General features: G+C 38.2%; 1 protein-coding gene across 1 annotated transcript in view; it reads left to right on the top strand.

The window, feature by feature from the left end:
* Positions 1 to 7,009, top strand: part of LOC145033923 (F-box/kelch-repeat protein At3g23880-like) — a 52,905-nt gene extending 45,896 nt beyond the window's left edge. The window contains exons 4-5 of the mRNA XM_078982400.1: positions 5,931 to 6,030; positions 6,803 to 7,009. Coding sequence (XP_078838526.1) covers positions 5,931 to 6,030; positions 6,803 to 6,825 — 123 coding nt within the window. The 3' untranslated portion in view covers positions 6,826 to 7,009. The remainder of the gene's footprint in view (positions 1 to 5,930; positions 6,031 to 6,802) is intronic.
* The last annotated feature ends 12,718 nt before the right edge of the window (positions 7,010 to 19,727 follow it).

The following is a 19,727-nucleotide window of genomic DNA, read 5'->3' as shown; positions in this document are numbered from 1 at the left end:
ACAATTAGAGGAGGTGGCAGAAGTGAAATGTCATCCTCTTGGTGAAAACTTTTCTCATCGGATTCGTAAATACCATAGTTAGAGCCAGACATTTAGAAAACGGGAGAAAAAAATTCAAGTTAAGTTGATTAAGAATCCTTGATGTAACACCCAAATGAAACACCAAGGCTAGGATCCAACAACATTATTTACAACTTAGAAAGGGATACCGTACTCTAAAAGTAAATAACTTGAAGGTAAGTGAATGACGATTCACTAATTTTTTCACCATGAAAAACGAAAAAGAAATTAAGTTTTAAATGTATTTGAAAAACTCCTAGTTCTTTGAGATTCGTTGAACTTTTCAATGACATGTTTAAAATCTCGATATGCCCTTCAAGATTGTGACTGGGATGCCGAGGATTGCAAACAAGTTGTGAATAACCATGCGAATCAACATGGTGCACTCAATGTCTAATCACCTAATCAATGTGCTGGTAAGCCACGCACGCTCCATTGATCTATGATAAACATCGAGCCACCCTTCACCACCAATGTCAACCCTAAGTTAGTGTGCCGGTTAACCACACACGCTCCACTAACGTTTGACAAGGGTATGAAGTGTAATTCCATGGATTAGCATACATTTTCACATTTTTCCTAAAGTAACTATGATTGGGAATTTCTTAAAAGACATTTAGTTACTTTGTATACTTCATTATACTTTTAATGGAAGGTTTCGTCCTATCCTACCCGTTCGGCTAACGACCCCCCACTAGTGAAGAGTGCGGTGGGTAAGAGTGGATACCCATTTAATCATAGTTTTATAGGCAATTTCCTTAAACACCCCTTATAGACCAACTTTGTGAATGGGGCCTACTAACGGTAAGAGTGACTATTTACTCATACATATATATAATATTAGACTTTTAATGTTATATATAGTACAGGGTGTATTTTACACTTTTAAAATACTAGGTGGTCCAATTTAATAAATTATACTTTTTAATTTGATTAAGATTAAACCAAAACTTTATGGAATTATTAACTCACTTTTAATTATACATTTTAATTAATTAATAAAACCATAAGGGTGTAATTTGAACCTTTTCAAAGTACTAGGATTTTAGAATTTAAAATTTCAAAATAAGACTTTCAATTAAATTTTAAAATGCAAAACTTGAGGGAAAATTTTGAAACTTTTCAAAACACAAAGAATCAAATAACAAATAATACAAATTAACTCTTTGATTATCTTTATTTGACCTAATTCATATTCTAAGGGTTGAAATTTAACAATTCAAAATTAAACTTTAATCAAACATTTAAATTTCAAACTTGAGGACAAGTTTTGAACTTTTTAAAATATACATGATCAAATAACAAATAATATAAATTAAACAATTAATTTAGTGATTATCTATATTTAACCTAATTTAATTCCTTGCAAGATAAGTTACCCAATTAATTCAAATAATCAATTTTAATCATATAAGGAAACTATTATCTAATCAATTGGTAATTATCTTGTGTTTTGGCAAGGATAATCTTTTGTTAACAATAAAAATCGAATTTTATTAGTTAGAAACTGATTAGGCAAGTATCCTTTAGCAAAACAGCAAGAAATCCCAAAAATCACTCTGCCAGACGACAAAACTTGTCGAGTTGCATCTGAACTCGTCGAGTTCATGCAACTCGTTGATTTCCTCAAAGAACTCGTCGAGTTCATCAGGCAGAAGGTAAGAAAAATGATTTTTCAACACACAAAGCATCCATACAATTGAAACCAACCTGGGTCTGATACCACTGATGGGTTTTCTACATAAGAACAATCCTATGTGCTCATGCAAGATCTAGGTTTCTCTATTGTACATGCAATGAATCCAAGACTTGAAAACCCTAATCTAGCATACAACAATCAATATTAACATATTGAATCAGATCTAGATGTTTACCTCTTGTTTCTCTAGCTTGAGTCTTCTTTGCTTGAGCTTAGGATCACAATTGTAACCCCTCTAATGGATCACAAATAACAAGAAGCAATAAGGTAACTATGAGAGAGGGGGGGTGCTATTTTCGTTCTAGGGTTTCTCTAGACAATTAAGTAGCTTAAAATTGCATCCAGTGGTCTCCTTATATAGTATAGGCTACTAGGGTTTCAGTCTAAACCCTAATGGACAACTTAGCCACTAAGCAGCCCAAGGATCCTTCCGGAAAAAGGCCTTGGGTGAAAACATGAAGATCCTTCTTCATATTTTCGTTCTCCCTTGGTCCAATAAGTTTCCTTAACCTAAAATCCAATTATCACACTTTTGACAATTTATACCCCTTTATTTAATTAATCTCTTTTAGTCACCAAATTAATTCCTAATTAATTTATGACTAATAGTAATTAAATAAATATGATTTCTCCTTTAATATATTATTCTTATAACATATTAATAAACCATAATATCCTCTCTCTCATTAAATTACCTTGTTAAGTTGTTTTGGTGAAGGCAACCCAAAATGACCATGCATAACCGGGTCAAGTACATACCAAATATAGTTACGGGTTTAGACACTAATCCAACAAAACGATGCACGTGTGTTGTTCAAAGGGATGAAATTAACTTGTATTTTAAGAACCAATTATATTATGTTAATAAAAATTCATTCTATTTAGATATTAAGCTAATATCTTTATATTCAAAATTTAATGTTAGATCCTTAAGAACCAATTATAGTATGTTAATAAAAATTCATTCTATTTTTAAGACTTGGAGTTTGGATGAGTTTTAGAATCGTTATTTTAAATCTCATTTTAGTGATAATTTTTTTTGATATTATGAATTTGTAAAATAAAGCTCATTTTATTTTATACACTCATTTTTTACATCTTATATTTAAAAGTCATTTTGACAAACCAAAACTATGTGATGATAATTATGCTCTAAATAATATTTAATATTCATAAAATATAATATCATCATATTGTATTAAATCTAAAACACAATCTCATATATATATATATATATATATATATATATATATATATATATATATATCTATATATATATATATATATATATATATATATATATATATATATTTATATTGAATATATAGTGTGATGTAAAAATAATACTATAACTTAATGTAATTACAATATACATCAAATTTAGTCATTTTAATAGTACTTTCTTTAATTATAAACGATACTGAGTTTACATTTAGTATAAAATATATTTAAGGTATTTTAAATATTTCAAACTTGACTATTACGAACGAGTTTTTACAATAAAAACCATTTTAATAAAAAAAAACTCAATTTTAAAATTTTTTAAATAATTTTAATAAAAACTCATTTCTAAACATCTAATGTTATAATCTAAATATTTAATTGTCAAATTCCAAATGATTTTAATTTATTATAAATTGTTATCTAGCATGCAAAACATATTTCCATACACATATCATAACAAATAACAACATAAAATAACTATCACAGGCATACATAAAAATTTATAAACAAAACCATTTATTACTAATAATTCTTATAATCTACCATAAGAATTATTAAGTTATTCGTAAAGGACTTAAAAGACACTTGAAAAGGTCTTCTAGCTTTCATTTTTCAAAACAAATCTTGGTTACAAAATGATTTCAGTCCACCATGTGTTGTGATGACATGTGACTTAAACCATTAAAATCATAACTAAACCCAAAACCATGAGTTGAAACTAAAGGTTGAGATTATATTCTTAAGTGATTAAGACAAAGAATATTCTTCCAAACTTGGAAATATCGTGGTCTTGTTACATTTGGAAAAAGAATAAACTATTCTAAACTAATTTCTTACATACAAAATAAACAAATGAAATCAACAGATATTTATGTATTTCATCTTTATGAATAAATAAATAACAATGATCACAACACAAGGGTCCTAATCGCTTGTTTATACACAACATCATCATATGATATAAGAAACAAACACTTTTTTATAAGGCAAATTTATACAACCAAAATACATGAGATATTTGGTTGTATCAAAATATCAATTATAAAACTACAAGTTTTCATAGAAAACATATTTAGTAATTTGTTAGCAAAATGAGACAACAAACATGTTTTACAAACCAAAGGTTATCAAACATTAAAATAAAATTCTAACATGTAAAAGAGGCTCTCATACCATTGATAGGATTTCCTAGTTAAACCGATATTTTTATCTTATAACGACATACTGAAACGATTTTAAAATAACTATTATTTTACGATAGTTTTAAAACAACACCACCAAGGATCTTTTTAAATGAGTTAGAAAGATTATAAAGCAACCAGAATATGTTTAGATGAAATTTTTTGAAGACTTTGATCCCACTTGGAAATTGTGGAGTTGACGAAGACGATAAAAGACAAGAGGTTTGATATTCTCTAGATATATCCACCAACAAGTTTGAGTCACCAAGAATCCTAGTTCTTCACTTTTATGAATTACTTATTAATCCTTTAAGAACTAGACACAATTTAGTCTTAAAAGAGAAGCACTTAAGAACTAGACATGAAAGGGGATGATGCTCTTGGGTTTGGCAAGAAAAAAGAGAAGAAGCAAGACAAATGAAAGTGTTTGTGTTCCTTATATACTAAGGCCCATGATCTAATGCACATACCTTCATTAAATAGAATGATATGACATCAATGAGGGATGATACATGTAAGAAAGAGTTAATAAGCAAACTAGACCATCCCCTAGGTACTTTCGGTTAAAAAGATGAGAGAGCAGGAGAGTAGAATGTAAAACACTTCACCTCATTCAACTATGTACGTGGTTAAGTCTAGTGAACTTCAATGTATCCAAAAACTTGTTTACAACATATCAAATCATACCATATGATTAAATAGGTAGTTATAGTCTCTAGAAATATTATTTTAATAAAATAATAATTCATCAATTAAATACAAGAGTTGATATTATTTATTTGATAATCAAATAAAATTAAATACTCAATAACCAACTACTTGCTAACGGTGTGACCATATATGATCATATATTATTGGAAAACATCATTCTAAAATGATTCTTGAGTATATAAATCTAACATAAATAACATTTGGGATATGGTGTTCTCCCACCTCCAAGAAACAAGCCAAAATGGACCTAAAACTGCTAAAAACTTAGATTTGGAAAAGTTGAGCCATAAAGTTTAGAACATGATGACCTACTGACAAACATCATTCTAAAATGATTCTTGAGCATATAAATCCAATATAAATAACCTTTGGGACATGGAATTGTCCCAACTCCAAGAAACAAGGCCAAAATGGACCAAAAGTTCTAAAAACTTAATTTTGGAGAAGTTAAGCCTTAAAGTTTGGAACGTGATGACTTACAAAGGTCCAAAGAAAGGAAATAAGTTAGAAATTTGAATGGATCTAGAACCTTGCAATTAAACCGACTTTTTTTTATTCTTCAGAAACAACACAAATGCGTAAAAAACTCCCAAATAACACAAATGGGGGATAGGGTTTAATTTTACAGGTTAGAGGCTAAAAAGGTGAACAAACCAAAGAAGTTACAACCTTTAAGTAGGGCCGAACACATAGGGTCTATGGTTTTATGCCTATGCAGCTACTCACCGTGTGCTTAAATAAAGCACGCACAATGTGTAATACAAGCTTGCGCTTTGTAACCCAAACACTCAAATTCTTTTATACTTAAAAAAAATGATAGATGATAGCAAACCGGGATATAAATGTTACAAAAACCAAGAATGTTTTCCTGTTATTAATAAAAATAATTAAGTATATTTTCATATATAGGTACAAATAAATTGATTAACATTTTTATCACGGTTTCAAATAATATATGTTGTCATAATTGATCAACACGATACTAGATATAATTCATTTTACTAATTATACATTGTTCGTTCAATATTTATATATACTTGTTTTAACATATTTAGGTACGAGAGTTGCAAATTCAAATGGAAATGGAACGAAAAACACGAGAAGAGATGCAAACACAAATATCCGAACTTATAAGCCGATTTAGTAACCATTTCGGTAAGCCAACAAACCCAAAATCATTTTTCTTTATATATATATATATATATATATATATATATATATATATATATATATATATATATATATATATATATATATATATATATATATATATATATATATATATATATATATATATATATATATATATATATATATTTACCTTCAGAACCTATTTTTAAAAAAAAAACTAAAAATAAAGAATTCATAACTTTTTATCATTTTTCAAATAGTATCAAATTCTTTAAAATAGTTTACCTTTTATTTTTTTCAAATTCATAGTATGATTCTGTGCAGATTCACACGGTGAATCCGAAAAATATATAAGCTTTCACAATATGAAGTTATTAATTTAGATATTTTTAGTTTTTTTTCCAATAAAAAATAAGCTATAAAACTTGAAAAAATATTTGGTCCTTCGGAGAATCATTAATAATGGTTTCTATTGAATTTTTTTTTCTCTCCCTCTCTCTCTCTCTCTCTCTCTATATATATATATATATATATATATATATATATATATATATATATATATATATATATATATATATAACCAAACGGGTAATGATCTTTGGTTTTTGTCCATATTTAGGTAATATTGTTTTTTTGTAAATATTTGATCAAGAAACTTGATTGACGTATTCATAATAGGATAATATCATCAATAATTATCGATTATATTACCGTATTTTGAAAAGGATGAACAAGTATAATGATTAATATTTACAAAAAAAATGATTATCAAGACTAAAGTGTGTTATCCTCCTAGGTCATTGTCTCAAAAAGGATTGACGGGAAAAAGTACTTTTTCAAAGCCTCTTTTACGGTTGATAAAATAAATAGGGCTAATTCTATATGTACAATAAAAAGACGGTTTGGTCTTGTAAGGGCTGAAAAGGCATTGGTCCATATATTTTCTTTATTTATCAATTTTATTGGAGATCAACAAGGATATTTATCATGCTATTGGTTGTAAATTTAGTGACCATCTTTAACTTACATACTAAACACCAAGTAATTTGATTGTTTTTTAATAATTTGTTTCCAATGCACTTGCCAACCATACTAAAGTAGTTATTATCTCCATTATTACTAAGGAATCAGTAGCGATCCCAAGGAATTAGTCGCGATCCCAGGACGTATGGATAGTGTGGTTTGTACGGGGCCTTCAATCTTAGCCTTCATTATAATATTTCCTTTTATATTATATTACTAAAAATTAGAAGATAAAAATATGTTAATCAACGAATAGTTGCATGTTGCTAATCTGATATATGCTTTATTAAAAATAAATGTTAAGTTTATTAACAATATTATTAATATCTACTAGAATTTAGATATTAATATAAAGACAATACATATCCACGAAACTAAACCTCCAACGAAAATTAAAACTGAATTCGGTCAAATTAAGTATACAACAAGGTAAACAATTACTAACATTACATATTAACTTTTAAGTGTTTCACGATCATAGTTTCAATTTTATGGTAATGACAAGAGTGGTCTCGTTTGATAGTTGCTATCTGGAAAAATGTTGTGTTGGAAAGTGTTGTCCGGGAAAATTTTCTGTCTAGAAAAGAAATCATGCTATTTAATTGTATATCTGACTGACTGTGCCGAATGATGAAAAATGACTATATTACCCTGTTGTTTTATTCTGTGATGGATGAAGTTGTTGCATAATTATAAAAATATACAAATTTTCATACGAATCAAAATTACACAATAATCATTTAAAAATCCATATACAAATTGTCTTACAAAGTAATTAAACATAAATCAATTAAAATCCAAATAGAATGTAACAGCCCGGATTTCCAGGTATCTTCTAATCATGTAAATTTTTTTTGGTGTTTTGTGAGGGGACTTGGCGAGTTGGGGCTCAAACTCGCCGAGTAAGATCGCGGATTTGGACGCGGGGTCACGCCTGGACTCGGCGAGTCTGCGCTGTTTAATGAAACCCTAATTTCCCGGTCCTAAGCCCTATTTAAAGGACCTTATGGCCATTCATTGCGGCTACCTGGATCTTGAGAGCACCAAAGCGACTGAGGGTTTTTGTGAGTGAGATAAGAGGCCTTTGTTCACCAAAATTTGTGTGTTTTTGCAAGAAAGGAAGAGGGAAGTCAAGCTAGAAGAGTTGGGGAGCTTGGAACTACTTTCATTTCATCAGAGGAGGCTTCTTGAGGTATCATTCAGAGCTTATTCTTGTGTTATTGTTGATATGGTCAAATCTAGGGTTTCTTCATGCCTTATTTGCTTTGTATTTGAAGTGTGAGAGGTCCCATGGGGATATGGTGCTTAGATCTGGACCTTAGTAGGTCCAGAGAGTCCCTAATATCATGCTTTATGTGCTTCCATTTGGGTTGGAGACTAGGGTTGCCATCCTAGAGGTCATTTCTCCTAAAAGAGCCTTGTACGTGTTGCATGGTAACCAAGATATGAACTTTACGTGATGGATGAGCTTAGGAGGGCCAGATCTATGAGTTGTTGAAGTAGATCTGACCTCAGAAGCAAGTATGAGTTGATGCATGGCATGGACTCGCCGAGTCTGAAGAACAGACTCGGCGAGTAGCTTGAAGATTGCCCTTAACCACTCAGCGAGTGGTCCTGCCGAGTTATGGGTTAACTCAGTGAATCAGGGAGAGTTGGAGAGGGTTGACAGGTGGACTGAGCCGAGCTGGGACTCGCCGAGTTGTTCTTGAGACTCGGCGAGTTGAGTCGTGGTGGCCCCGTGGTTCATGCCAGGTGGAACTCATCGAGTCAGGGGAGTACTCGACGTGTCAAAGGAGAATCCTAGAGAGTTGGTGAAAACGCTCAGACTCGCCGAGTCGCTCTAGTGCACTCGCCGAGTCCGGTCAAAGTTGACCGTTGACCGTTGACCAGAGTTGACCAGTGTTGACTTGATAAGGGTAGTCAATCCTAGTTGAGAAAGTGTTAATTAGAGGTATATTGTGTTATAGGAGGATTATAGCTCGGAGGATCGAGCACGGGTGATTTCCGGGATTTTGCTAGTTATCGAGATACGCAAGGTGAGTCTTCTCACTATACTTTACCTTGAGTAGGTAACCAGAGTTATGCGATAGAGTATTTGTATGCTATGTATGTTATGTGTTGTACTGCATTATTTCTATGTGATTTATGTTGTGCATGATTACAGAGTTAGAACTTGAGGGTTCACAGAGTTTGGGTGCACGGACCCACAGAGTTATAGCCTCGAGTGGCTAATATGTGTTTTATGTGGTATTTTGGGGAACTCACTAAGCTTTGTGCTTACAGTGTTAGTGTTGTTTGTTTCAGGTACTAGTGATGACCGTGGGAAGGCGCCGGCTTGATCTGTACACACGCTTGGGATTGTTATGATATGTGATCTTGGGATTTGTATGATGTGAATTGAAGTTTTAAACTTGATGTTTATGATAATTAAATGAAAAATGTTTTTATATTTTGCGAAAAATTATTTTGAAATTCACGGTGTTACAAGTTGGTATCAGAGCCTTGGTTTGAGGGATTCGAGTACACCTTCGGGCGTATTTGAACTCAAACTGAGGATTTGAGAAGTATTTTCAAAAAGAGAAAAAGATTTTTGAAAAACGCAGAGCAGAGTTGTGTGTACGATCAGTCCGCGCCCGAACGGTAATTTCCCAGAATACCCTTATGTTATGTGATATTGATATTGATATGATGTAATTGTATGCTAGAGTAGGCTAGGTATTCCTATTAGGACTAGAGTGGCCTGATTTGTGATGCCTTAGCCTAGGAAGGGGAGAGCTGCTATGTGATGCTTGAGAGTGAGTAGGTAGCAGCGAGTGGCTTATGAGAGATCTATTAGAGAGTGGTCTATGCATGATAGAGTACTTGGGATTTGGGATCCGAAGAGGAGGACTTGGGGTGTATTCTGATACGGTGCGGACAGTAGTATTGGGCCCGTACTACTAAAAGCACCGGAGCGGTGTACAGCCCAAGTAAGAATCTTTGGAATACCAAAGATCAAGGAGGAAAGAGTTAATGAGTGTGAGTATGCTCGTATGGGTTCTAATTTAGCGTATGTTGTATTTCAGAGGTAGATCATGGTGAGGACATGTTTGATGCCCGAGAGCAGTGGTACCAGTGATGAGGAGATCCGCTGGATCATCCATGAGGAGGTGGCTGCGGCCATCAGGGTAGAGATACCGGAGATGTTTGGGTCTATTAAGACCATGCTGATTGAGACCTTTAACGAGCATTATGCCGCCCTTTCTGAGGCTGCTGCAGCGGCCACCGCAGCGATTGCTGCCGCGAGGCCGCAAGGTGGTGATGCGTTGTTGTTCCGGGAGTTCAGCAACACAAAACCACCAGAGTTTGATGGGACCCAGGATCCGGTGGCAGCTATGAGGTGGATATCTGATATAGAGGGGTGTTTCTTCACTTGCTCATCTCCTGAGCATTTGAAGGTCCGGTTCGCGCTGAACCAGCTTCGCTTGGGAGCGAAGGACTGGTGGAAGTTTATGACGGCGCATTTCACGCCTGCTGAGATTGCGGCAATGACCTGGGAGAGGTTCACTGCCATGTTCCGAGATGAGTATGTTCGCCAGGTGGAGAGGGAGCGTTTGGCCCAGGAGTTTCTGACCCTCAAGCAGGGTACTGAGTCAGTTACGGTGATTACCAGGATGTTCCACGATAGGGCGATGTTCTGCCCTGAGCACGTGTCTACGGAGCAGGCACGCATGAGCCGTTATCTGAGTATCTTGAGGCGGGACATTTGGGAGTTCGTGGCGAACTCCTCGTATCGGACATTTTCCGAGCTTCAGGAAAATGCCCAAAAGAGGGAGATTGAGCTTGAGACTCAGGCCAGGGAGGAGGCGGAGTCTCAGGGGAGGGATCGGCGACTGGCACAGTCTCAGCCAGCAGCCAAGCGGGCCAAGCCCGCTGATCCCAAACCAGGGAGCCAGAAGGGCCGCACTTGTGGGAAGTGTGGCAAGGGTCATGATGGAGTCTGCTGAGCGGGACCTTGCTACAAATGTGGCAAGGAGGGGCATATGGCCAAGGACTACCCCAAGGGGTTTGTAGTGTGTTTTCGCTGCAACCAGACCGGACACCGGAAGGCGGAGTGTCCGCAGTTACGATAAGCATCTCAGGGATCTGCCCCTGCTGCCATCAGAGCTACCGAGAGTCGGCCAGTGAAGACCAAGGCGCCGAGAGCTCGAGGGAGAGGCTTTCAACTGACCGCAGAGGAGGTCTGCGCTGCGCCCGATGTTGTGGCTGGTATGTTTTCTTTTGTGCATTTATTTTGATGTTGAGATATTATGCTTATATTATGTTATGTGTAGGTGCTTTCCTTGTGAACTCTGTACCTGCTTTAGTGTTATTTGACTCGGGTGCGAGTCGGTCTTTTGTGTCTGTGGCCTTTAGTCAGCATATCAGTGTTAGTCGTGAGGCGTTGAGTCGGCCTCTGAGAGTTTCCATAGCTGAAGAGAGAGTGATTTATGCCACGAAGGTTCTCCGGGGATTTGTGTTAGAGATTTTCGGTGTTGAGTTCCCGATTGATCTGGTTCCTATCGCGATGGGAGATGTCTGTGTCATTGTGGGCATGGACTGGTTGAGCAGATTCGGCGCAGTTATCGACTGCGAGCGTCAGTTGGTGACCATACGAGACCCTAGTGGGGGAGTTCTTTCAGTGTACGGCGAGGGTACACGTTCAGGATCAACGTTTTGTTCGGCCGCTAGGGCGAGGCAGTGTCTACAGCAGGGTTGTAAGGGTTTTGTGGCGTATGTGATGGATACGCGGGTGGATTTCGAGAGGCCGAGTTCAATGGAGGAGGTTCCGGTGGTGCGTGAGTTCCCGGATGTATTTCCTGAGGAGTTTCCGGGTGTGCCTCCTATGAGGCAAGTGGAGTTCAGTATCGATTTGGTTCCGGGGGCCGCGCCTATCGCTAAGGTGCCTTATCGCCTTGCACCTCCAGAGATGCAAGAATTATCCTCGCAGCTTCAGGAGCTGCTTGGGAAGGGATTTATTCGGCCGAGCAGCTCGCCGTGGGGAGCGCCTATCCTGTTCGTCAAGAAGAAAGATGGTTCACAGCGGATGTGCATTGATTACCGGGAGTTGAACAAGTTGACGGTCAAGAACCGTTACCCGTTGCCGAGGATCGACGATTTGTCCGATCAGTTGCAGGGAGCATCTTGGTTCTCCAAGATCGATTTGAGGTCTGGGTATCATCAGGTGAGAGTGCAGGATGAGGACGTCTAGAAGACAGCGTTCAGGACGCGTTATGGGCATTATGAGTTTGTGGTGATGCCTTTTGGACTCACCAATGCCCCGGCGGTGTTCATGGATCTCATGAACCGTGTATGTAGGCCGATGTTGGATCGGTCGGTGATTGTATTTATCGATGACATTCTGGTATATTTGAGGTCTAGAGAGCAGCATGAGGAGCATTTGAGAGAGGTTCTCGGAGTTCTGAGATCGGAGAAGCTTTATGCCAAATTCTCCAAGTGTGATTTCTGGTTGCGGGAGGTCCAGTTCTTAGGACATCTTGTTAACCAGGAAGGGATATTGGTCGATCTGGCCAAGGTTGAGGCGGTGATGAGTTGGGAGGTGCCGAAGTCACCCTCGGAGATCAGGAGTTTCCTAGGGCTGGCAGGGTATTATCGGAGATTTATCAAGGATTTCTCCAAGATCGCAGTACCACTCACCAGATTGAACCGGAAGGGAGTTGCTTTTTCATGGGGCCCCGCGCAGCAGGCCTCCTTTGAGACACTTCGCCAAAGGTTGTGCGAAGCCCCGGTATTAGCCCTCCCGGATGGGATGGAGGACTTTATGGTATACTGTGATGCATCAATTATGGGATTGGGAGCGGTGCTGATGCAGAGAGGGCATGTGATAGCATATGCATCGAGGCAGTTGAAGCCTCATGAGACGAGATATCCTACCCATGATCTAGAGTTGGGGGTAGTGGTGTTCGCCCTCAATCTTTGGCGTCACTACTTGTATGGGGTTCGGTGTACGATATACACAGACCATAAGAGTTTGAAGTATTTGATGGATCAGCCCAACCTAAATATGCGACAGAGGAGGTGGTTGGATGTGGTCAAGGATTATGATTGTGAGATCCTGTACCACCCAGGCAAGGCTAATATGGTAGCTGATGCATTGAGCCGCAGGGCGGAGAGCACCCCGCGGCGAGAGGTATGTTTGAGATTGACCGTGATAGCTCCAGTATTGGACGCCATTCGTGGGGCACAGGCCGAGGCTGTGCAACCTGAGATGCAGAAGAGGGAAGGGGTTGTTGGTTTGGTTTCTGAGTTCGTTACCGACGGTTGGGGGCTTATGACATTTCAGGGGCGTATCTGGGTGCTGTTCGTGGGAGGAACGCGTACCATTTTGATGGAGGAGGCTCATCGGTCGAAATTTTCGATCCATCCGGGGGCCACTAAGATGTATTTGGATTTGAGGAAAGAGTATTGGTGGCCCTGTATGAAGAGGGATGTCGCGTGGTTTGTGGAGAGGTGCTTGACCTGCCATAGGGTTAAGGCCGAGCACCAGAGGCCGCATGGTAAGTTGCAGCCATTGGAGGTTCCCGAATGGAAGTGGGAACAGATCACTATGGATTTCATCACCAAATTGCCGAGGACTGCCAGAGGAGTTGATGCAATTTGGGTGATTGTGGATAGGTTGACGAAGAGCACTCATTTCCTTGCTATTAGTGAGAGTTCTTCAGTAGAGAAATTGGCGGAGGTATATGTGAGGGAAGTGATATCTCGGCATGGGGTGCCGATCTCGATTGTTTCAGACCGTGATGTGCGTTTCACTTCCAGATTCTGGAAGAAGTTTCATGAGGAATTGGGTACTAGACTGCATTTTAGTACCGCATATCATCCCCAGACAGACGGTCAGAGTGAGCGGATGATTCAGACGCTCGAGGACATGCTCCGGGCATGTGCGTTGGATTTTGCGGGTAGCTGGGATGCATATCTACCCTTAGCAGAGTTTTCCTACAACAACAACCATCATTTGAGCATTGGTATGCCACCCTTTGAGCTGTTGTATGGGAGGAGGTGTCGGACCCCCATTTGTTGGGGAGAGGTTGGGCAGAGGGTGATGGGCAGTACGGAGATCGTACTTCAGACGACAGAGCAGATCCAGCAGGTCAGACAGAGGTTGTTGACCGCTCAGAGCCGACAGAAGAGTTATGTAGATAGGCGCCGGTCAGAGCTTGAGTTTCAGGTCGGCGACCTTGTTCTCCTGAAGGTCTCTCCTTGGAAAGGAGTGATTCGATTCAGGAAGAGGGGCAAGTTGGGGCCCTGATATATCGGACCTTTTCGTGTGATCGCGAGGGTAGGCCGGGTAGCCTATCGTTTGGATTTGCCAGCAGAGTTGGGGCAGATTCACGACACTTTTCATGTGTCGCAGCTGAGGAAGTGTATAGCCGACGAGTCGGCAGTAGTTCCACTAGAGGATTTTCAGGTGGATGCGAGCCTGAATTATGCCGAGAGACCAGTGGCCAGCAGAGATCGGAAGATCAGGGTTTTGAGGAACAAGGAGGTACCTATGGTGTTAGTTCAGTGGCAGCATCGGAAGGGATCAGAGATGACTTGGGAGCCGGAGCGTGAGATGCGTGAGCAGCATCCGGAGCTATTTGCAGAGCAAGACTTCGAGGGCGAAGTCTAGTTCTAGTAGGGGAGAATTGTAACAGCCCGGATTTCCAGGTATCTTCTAATCATGTAAATTTTTTTGGTGTTTTGTGAGGCGACTCGGTGAGTTGGGGCTCAAACTCGCCGAGTAAGATCGCGGATTTGGATGCGGGGTCGCGCCTGGACTCGGCGAGTCCATGGAATGGACTCGGCGAGTCTGCGCTGTTTAATGAAACCCTAATTTCCCGGTCCTAAGCCCTATTTAAAGGACCTTATGGCCCTTCATTGCGGCTACCTGGATCTTGAGAGCACCAAAGCGACTGAGGGTTTTTGTGAGTGAGATAAGAGGCGTTTGTTCACCAAAATTTGTGTGTTTTCAGAAGAAAGGAAGAGGGAAGTCAAGCTAGAAGAGTTGGGGAGCTTGGACCTACTTTCATTTCATCAGAGGAGGCTTCTTGAGGTATCATTCAGAGCTTATTCTCGTGTTATTGTTGATATGGTCAAATCTAGGGTTTCTTCATGCCTTATTTTCTTTGTATTTGAAGTGTGAGAGGTCCCATGGGGATATGGTGCTTAGATCTGGACCTTAGTAGGTCCAGAGAGTCCCTAATGTCATGCTTTATGTCCTTCCATTTGGGTTGGAGACTAGGGTTGCCATCCTAGAGGTTATTTCTCCTAAAAGAGCCTTGTAAGTGTTGCATGGTAACCAAGATATGAACTTTACGTGATGGATGAGCTTAGGAGGGCCAGATCTATGAGTTGTTGAAGCAGATCTGACCTCAGAAGCAAGTATGAGTTGATGCATGGCATGGACTCGCCGAGTCTGAAGAACAGACTCGGCGAGTAGCTTGAAGATTGCCCTTAACCACTCAGCGAGTGGTCCTGCCGAGTTATGGGTTAACTCAGTGAGTCAGGGAGAGTTAGAGAGGGTTGACAGGTGGACTGAGTCGAGCTGGGACTCGCCGAGTTGTTCTTGAGACTCGGCGAGTTGAGGAGTTGAGTCATGGTGGTCCCGCGATTCATGCCAGGTGGAACTCGTCGAGTCAGGGGAGTACTCGACATGTCAAAGGAGAATCCTAGAGAGTTGGTGAAAACGTTCAGACTCGCTGAGTCGCTCTAGTGCACTCGCCGAGTCTGGTCAAAGTTGACCGTTGACCGTTGACCAGAGTTGACCAGTGTTACTTGATAAGGGTAGTCAACCCTAGTTGAGAAAGTGTTAATTAGAGGTATATTGTGTTATAGGAGGATTATAGCTCGGAGGATCGAGCACGGGTGATTTCCGGGATTTTGCTAGTTATCGAGATACGCGAGGTGAGTCTTCTCACTATACTTTACCTTGAGTAGGTAACCAGAGTTATGCGATAGAGTATTTGTATGCTATGTATGTTATGTGTTGTACTGCATTATTTCTATGTGATTTATGCTGTGCATGATTACAGAGTTAGAACCTGAGGGTTCACAGAGTTTGGGTGCACGAACCCACAGAGTTATAGCCTCGAGTGGCTAATATGTGTTTTATGTGGTGTTTTGGGGAACTCACTAAGCTTTGTGCTTACAGTGTTAGTGTTGTTTGTTTCAAGTACTAGTGATGACTGTGGGAAGGCGCCGACTTGATCTGTACACACGTTTGGGATTGTTATGATATGTGATCTTGGGATTTGTATGATGTGAATTGATGTTTTAAACTTGATGTTTATGATAATTAAATGAAAAATGTTTTTATATTTTGCGAAAAATTATTTTGAAATTCACGGTGTTACATAGAAACACAAAATTGAAAATAACATATTAATTTGCATACAACTCTAAAGTAAACCATGTGAAAGTAGTTGATTAGCAAGTTGCTCACATAAAGTAGCCATGTATTCAACAACTTCTGAACCTCATTCTATGCCTTGTGTGTGTTCCCCCTCAATTCCTCCATCGTGCACATCAGGATTAATCATAATTTTCTCTTCAAAATTTACAAATAAATCATCTTGCATATTGTATTTCCTTACAAAATTATGGACCGCGACACAAGTTATAACTATGTGTCTTTGCATCGGAAAAGGATAAGGATCCATTTGTTTTAAGATTGAGAATCTCGCCTTCAATACACCATAAGCATGCTCAATAACATTCCTAAGTTGTACATGAGCATGATGGAACCTTTCTTCTTTAGTTAAAGGTCAACGTCTTTAGAAATCGCCTAACCAATACCTAGTACCACTGTACGGAGCCATGAACCCGTGAGTGTTGGTATATGCGGCGTCACAAATGTAATATTTATCTGTAGGTGAGTGACATTTATTATATAAAGAATATAGATAATAAAACTTATATAAAGAATATAAATAAACTTATATAAAGATTAGAAACCTGGTAGAAGGAATGGAAATCAGGAAGTCAGATTGAATCCAACTTCTTTCAAAACTCTTGAATCATGTGCTATGCCCTCCCATCCAACCCATACAAATGTGAATATCATATCAAAATCACTAATTTCTAATACATTTTGATAGCATTCACCATTTCCTCTTCCTCTATACTGCGTTTGTTGATCAACGGGCACAACTGCATGTACGAGAATTCCATCTAGTGCACCTACTGCTCCGAAAAATATAGCTTTTAACCGTCTTTGTTGTTCTGAGGCATGTCATTTTGGATTAGGAGTTGTTGGTACTATGATTTCTTTTGAAAAACACATCATTGCAGTTAGGACCTCATGAAAATATTGGTGAATGGTTTGTGTGGACTGATGAAATCTTCCTTTAACTGCTCGAAAACGTTCATTTTGTCCTATAACATGTAAAAACATAGCCATCTTCTCTTCAATTCTTATTGTCCTACTAGCTTGCAACCAACTAATTTGCGTAAAATGATTGCATAATAATACAAATTCCTCTTGTGTAAGATGCATCATATCATAACATTCTTTAGGGTCTCCGTGTATCAAATCTTGCGTATACGCATACTCGCTTGAATCGTTATCTCTTACTCTATGAATTTTTTTAGCCTTGGTTGGTTTAACCTTAACCAATACAACACAAGTAAAAGAAAAGCTAAAGCTTCACCATTAGATATCATACTTGACCTGTAAAAACAATTACATATAACATGTCAAATATAAAATAAGTAACAACCAAAATATTTATCTAATAACAAAAGTCATGCACAAAAAATTATCCAATAACAAAAGTCATGCATATAAAAGTCATCAAACGTAACATAACAAAAGTCATACAAAAGTCATCAAACCTAACATCCAAAAGTCATGCAACAAAGAACTATTAAAAATCATCAAACATAACATCTAAAAAGTCATCAAAGGTAACCAAATGTGACAACCCAAAGTCTATTCCGTTACATTACCCCGTTTCCGTTGATGGAATATTCCATTCTATAAAAAGTTCCGTTAATTTGAGGTTGTAAAATAAATAAATATTTTATTTATTTATATTAGATGTCGTTAATGTCGTAATAAAATAAATAAAAGCACGTAATTTACATTTCCATTTAAATTGGAAAAAAAAGTTAATTTTATTACGACCACTAAATCGTGTGTGACCAAAAGCCCCGTTTAACGGCAGTATCGGGTAGATTCCCTTTGAGCCTCAATTCAAGCCACTATATAAGGGGGAATGGAGTTCATTCCACCCTTTTTCACCCTCTCTCTATACTCTCTCTCTCTCTCTCTCTACAACTAAGTTTCGAGCCAAAAATCGTCCGTTCCGAGCCCCAAACGAGTAGGTATACTATCCTAACTTGTTGTATAACTTATCTAGCATGCAAATTCGTGTTTAAAACATAAAATAGGGACAAAATGATGTTTTTACGGCCTAAGAACACTCTCGGACCGTGGACACCATTTAATGGGGTTTTTAAGCCCCAAAACCCCTCCAAATTGTCCCTAAGGCTTAGGTATGACTTATAGGCTTATGTGTTGAGCTAGAGATTATTTTTGAAGATTGCGTCTTTTGGGCTCGTTTAGCATAAGGCTTTTTGTATTACGGTTTGGGCCTGTCCAACCGTGAACCTTTTATGTTTTGTATATAAGTTTACGCTTGCATGCATATTAGGTTACGGTTTTTAGAGATCCGAGAATAGCGATACATCTAGACGATATCAGGTTTCTTTGATCGTTCTTGTAACCTTCCAATCCTCTACAGTTGATGTTCTTAATCAAGCTCTTTTGAGGATTTTGTTTAATCATTCAACACGTTTGATTCCATCTTGTCTTGTTCTTATTATTGTGTTTATATCGTTTTTGTTTACTTACTTGTTCAAGATCTAATCGATCTTTATAGATTAAAGGTTAGTTTAATCTCATCAATTGGTATCAGAGCCGGAGGCTGTGTAATTGATACACATCTTTTCTGTGAAAAAGATTTCCATTAGGGTTTTTCCGCAATTATCAATATTTATTGAGCCGTCATCTCTTTATTGACGTATCTTGATATTTATTATTTTGCCCTAATCTGCTTTATTACAAGTCTGATCTTTGAACAGGTTTTTACGATCATAATGGACACGACACAATCAAACCTTATTAATATTTCCAACAGCATTGGTTCGACGACAAAGATTCCAATCTTATACACCCATGACTATGAAGTATGGGCGCATCACTTCGAAGACTACGTTATTGGATCGGAGGATAATGGGTATCTCATTTGGGAAGCCATCACCAATGGACCGTTTTCTCATTCTGCAACGTCCAGAATCATCAAGACACAAAAAGAGTACAATGATCTGCTAAAGGACGTGAAGGATATTGCACAAGATGAAAAGGATAAATTCCAGTGCAATATCAAGGCATTAAGGTTGATCAGATTCGCCCTTCAGTCCGACACATTCAGATTGGTTAGCTCATGCACGACGGCAAAGGAAGTTTGGGATAGACTTTGTGAACTATATTCTACAGACGAGGATCTTGAACATTCTATTCAGACTTTGCTTTTATCTGAGTTTGGAGAATTCAGGCAAGGAGTCGAAGAAATCGTGACCCAGACATTTGATCGCTTCAATCATCTTCTCAGCAAGATGATCAAACACGATATTGAAAGGAAGCTTATTGAATAGAAGGTTACTTTCCTGAATGG

The sequence above is a fragment of the Lactuca saligna genome, chromosome 3 (genome assembly GCF_052625555.1).
Source record: "Lactuca saligna cultivar CGN05327 chromosome 3, ASM5262555v1, whole genome shotgun sequence".
Lineage (NCBI taxonomy): Eukaryota > Viridiplantae > Streptophyta > Magnoliopsida > Asterales > Asteraceae > Lactuca > Lactuca saligna.
This window is presented reverse-complemented; position numbering and strand designations above follow the sequence as displayed.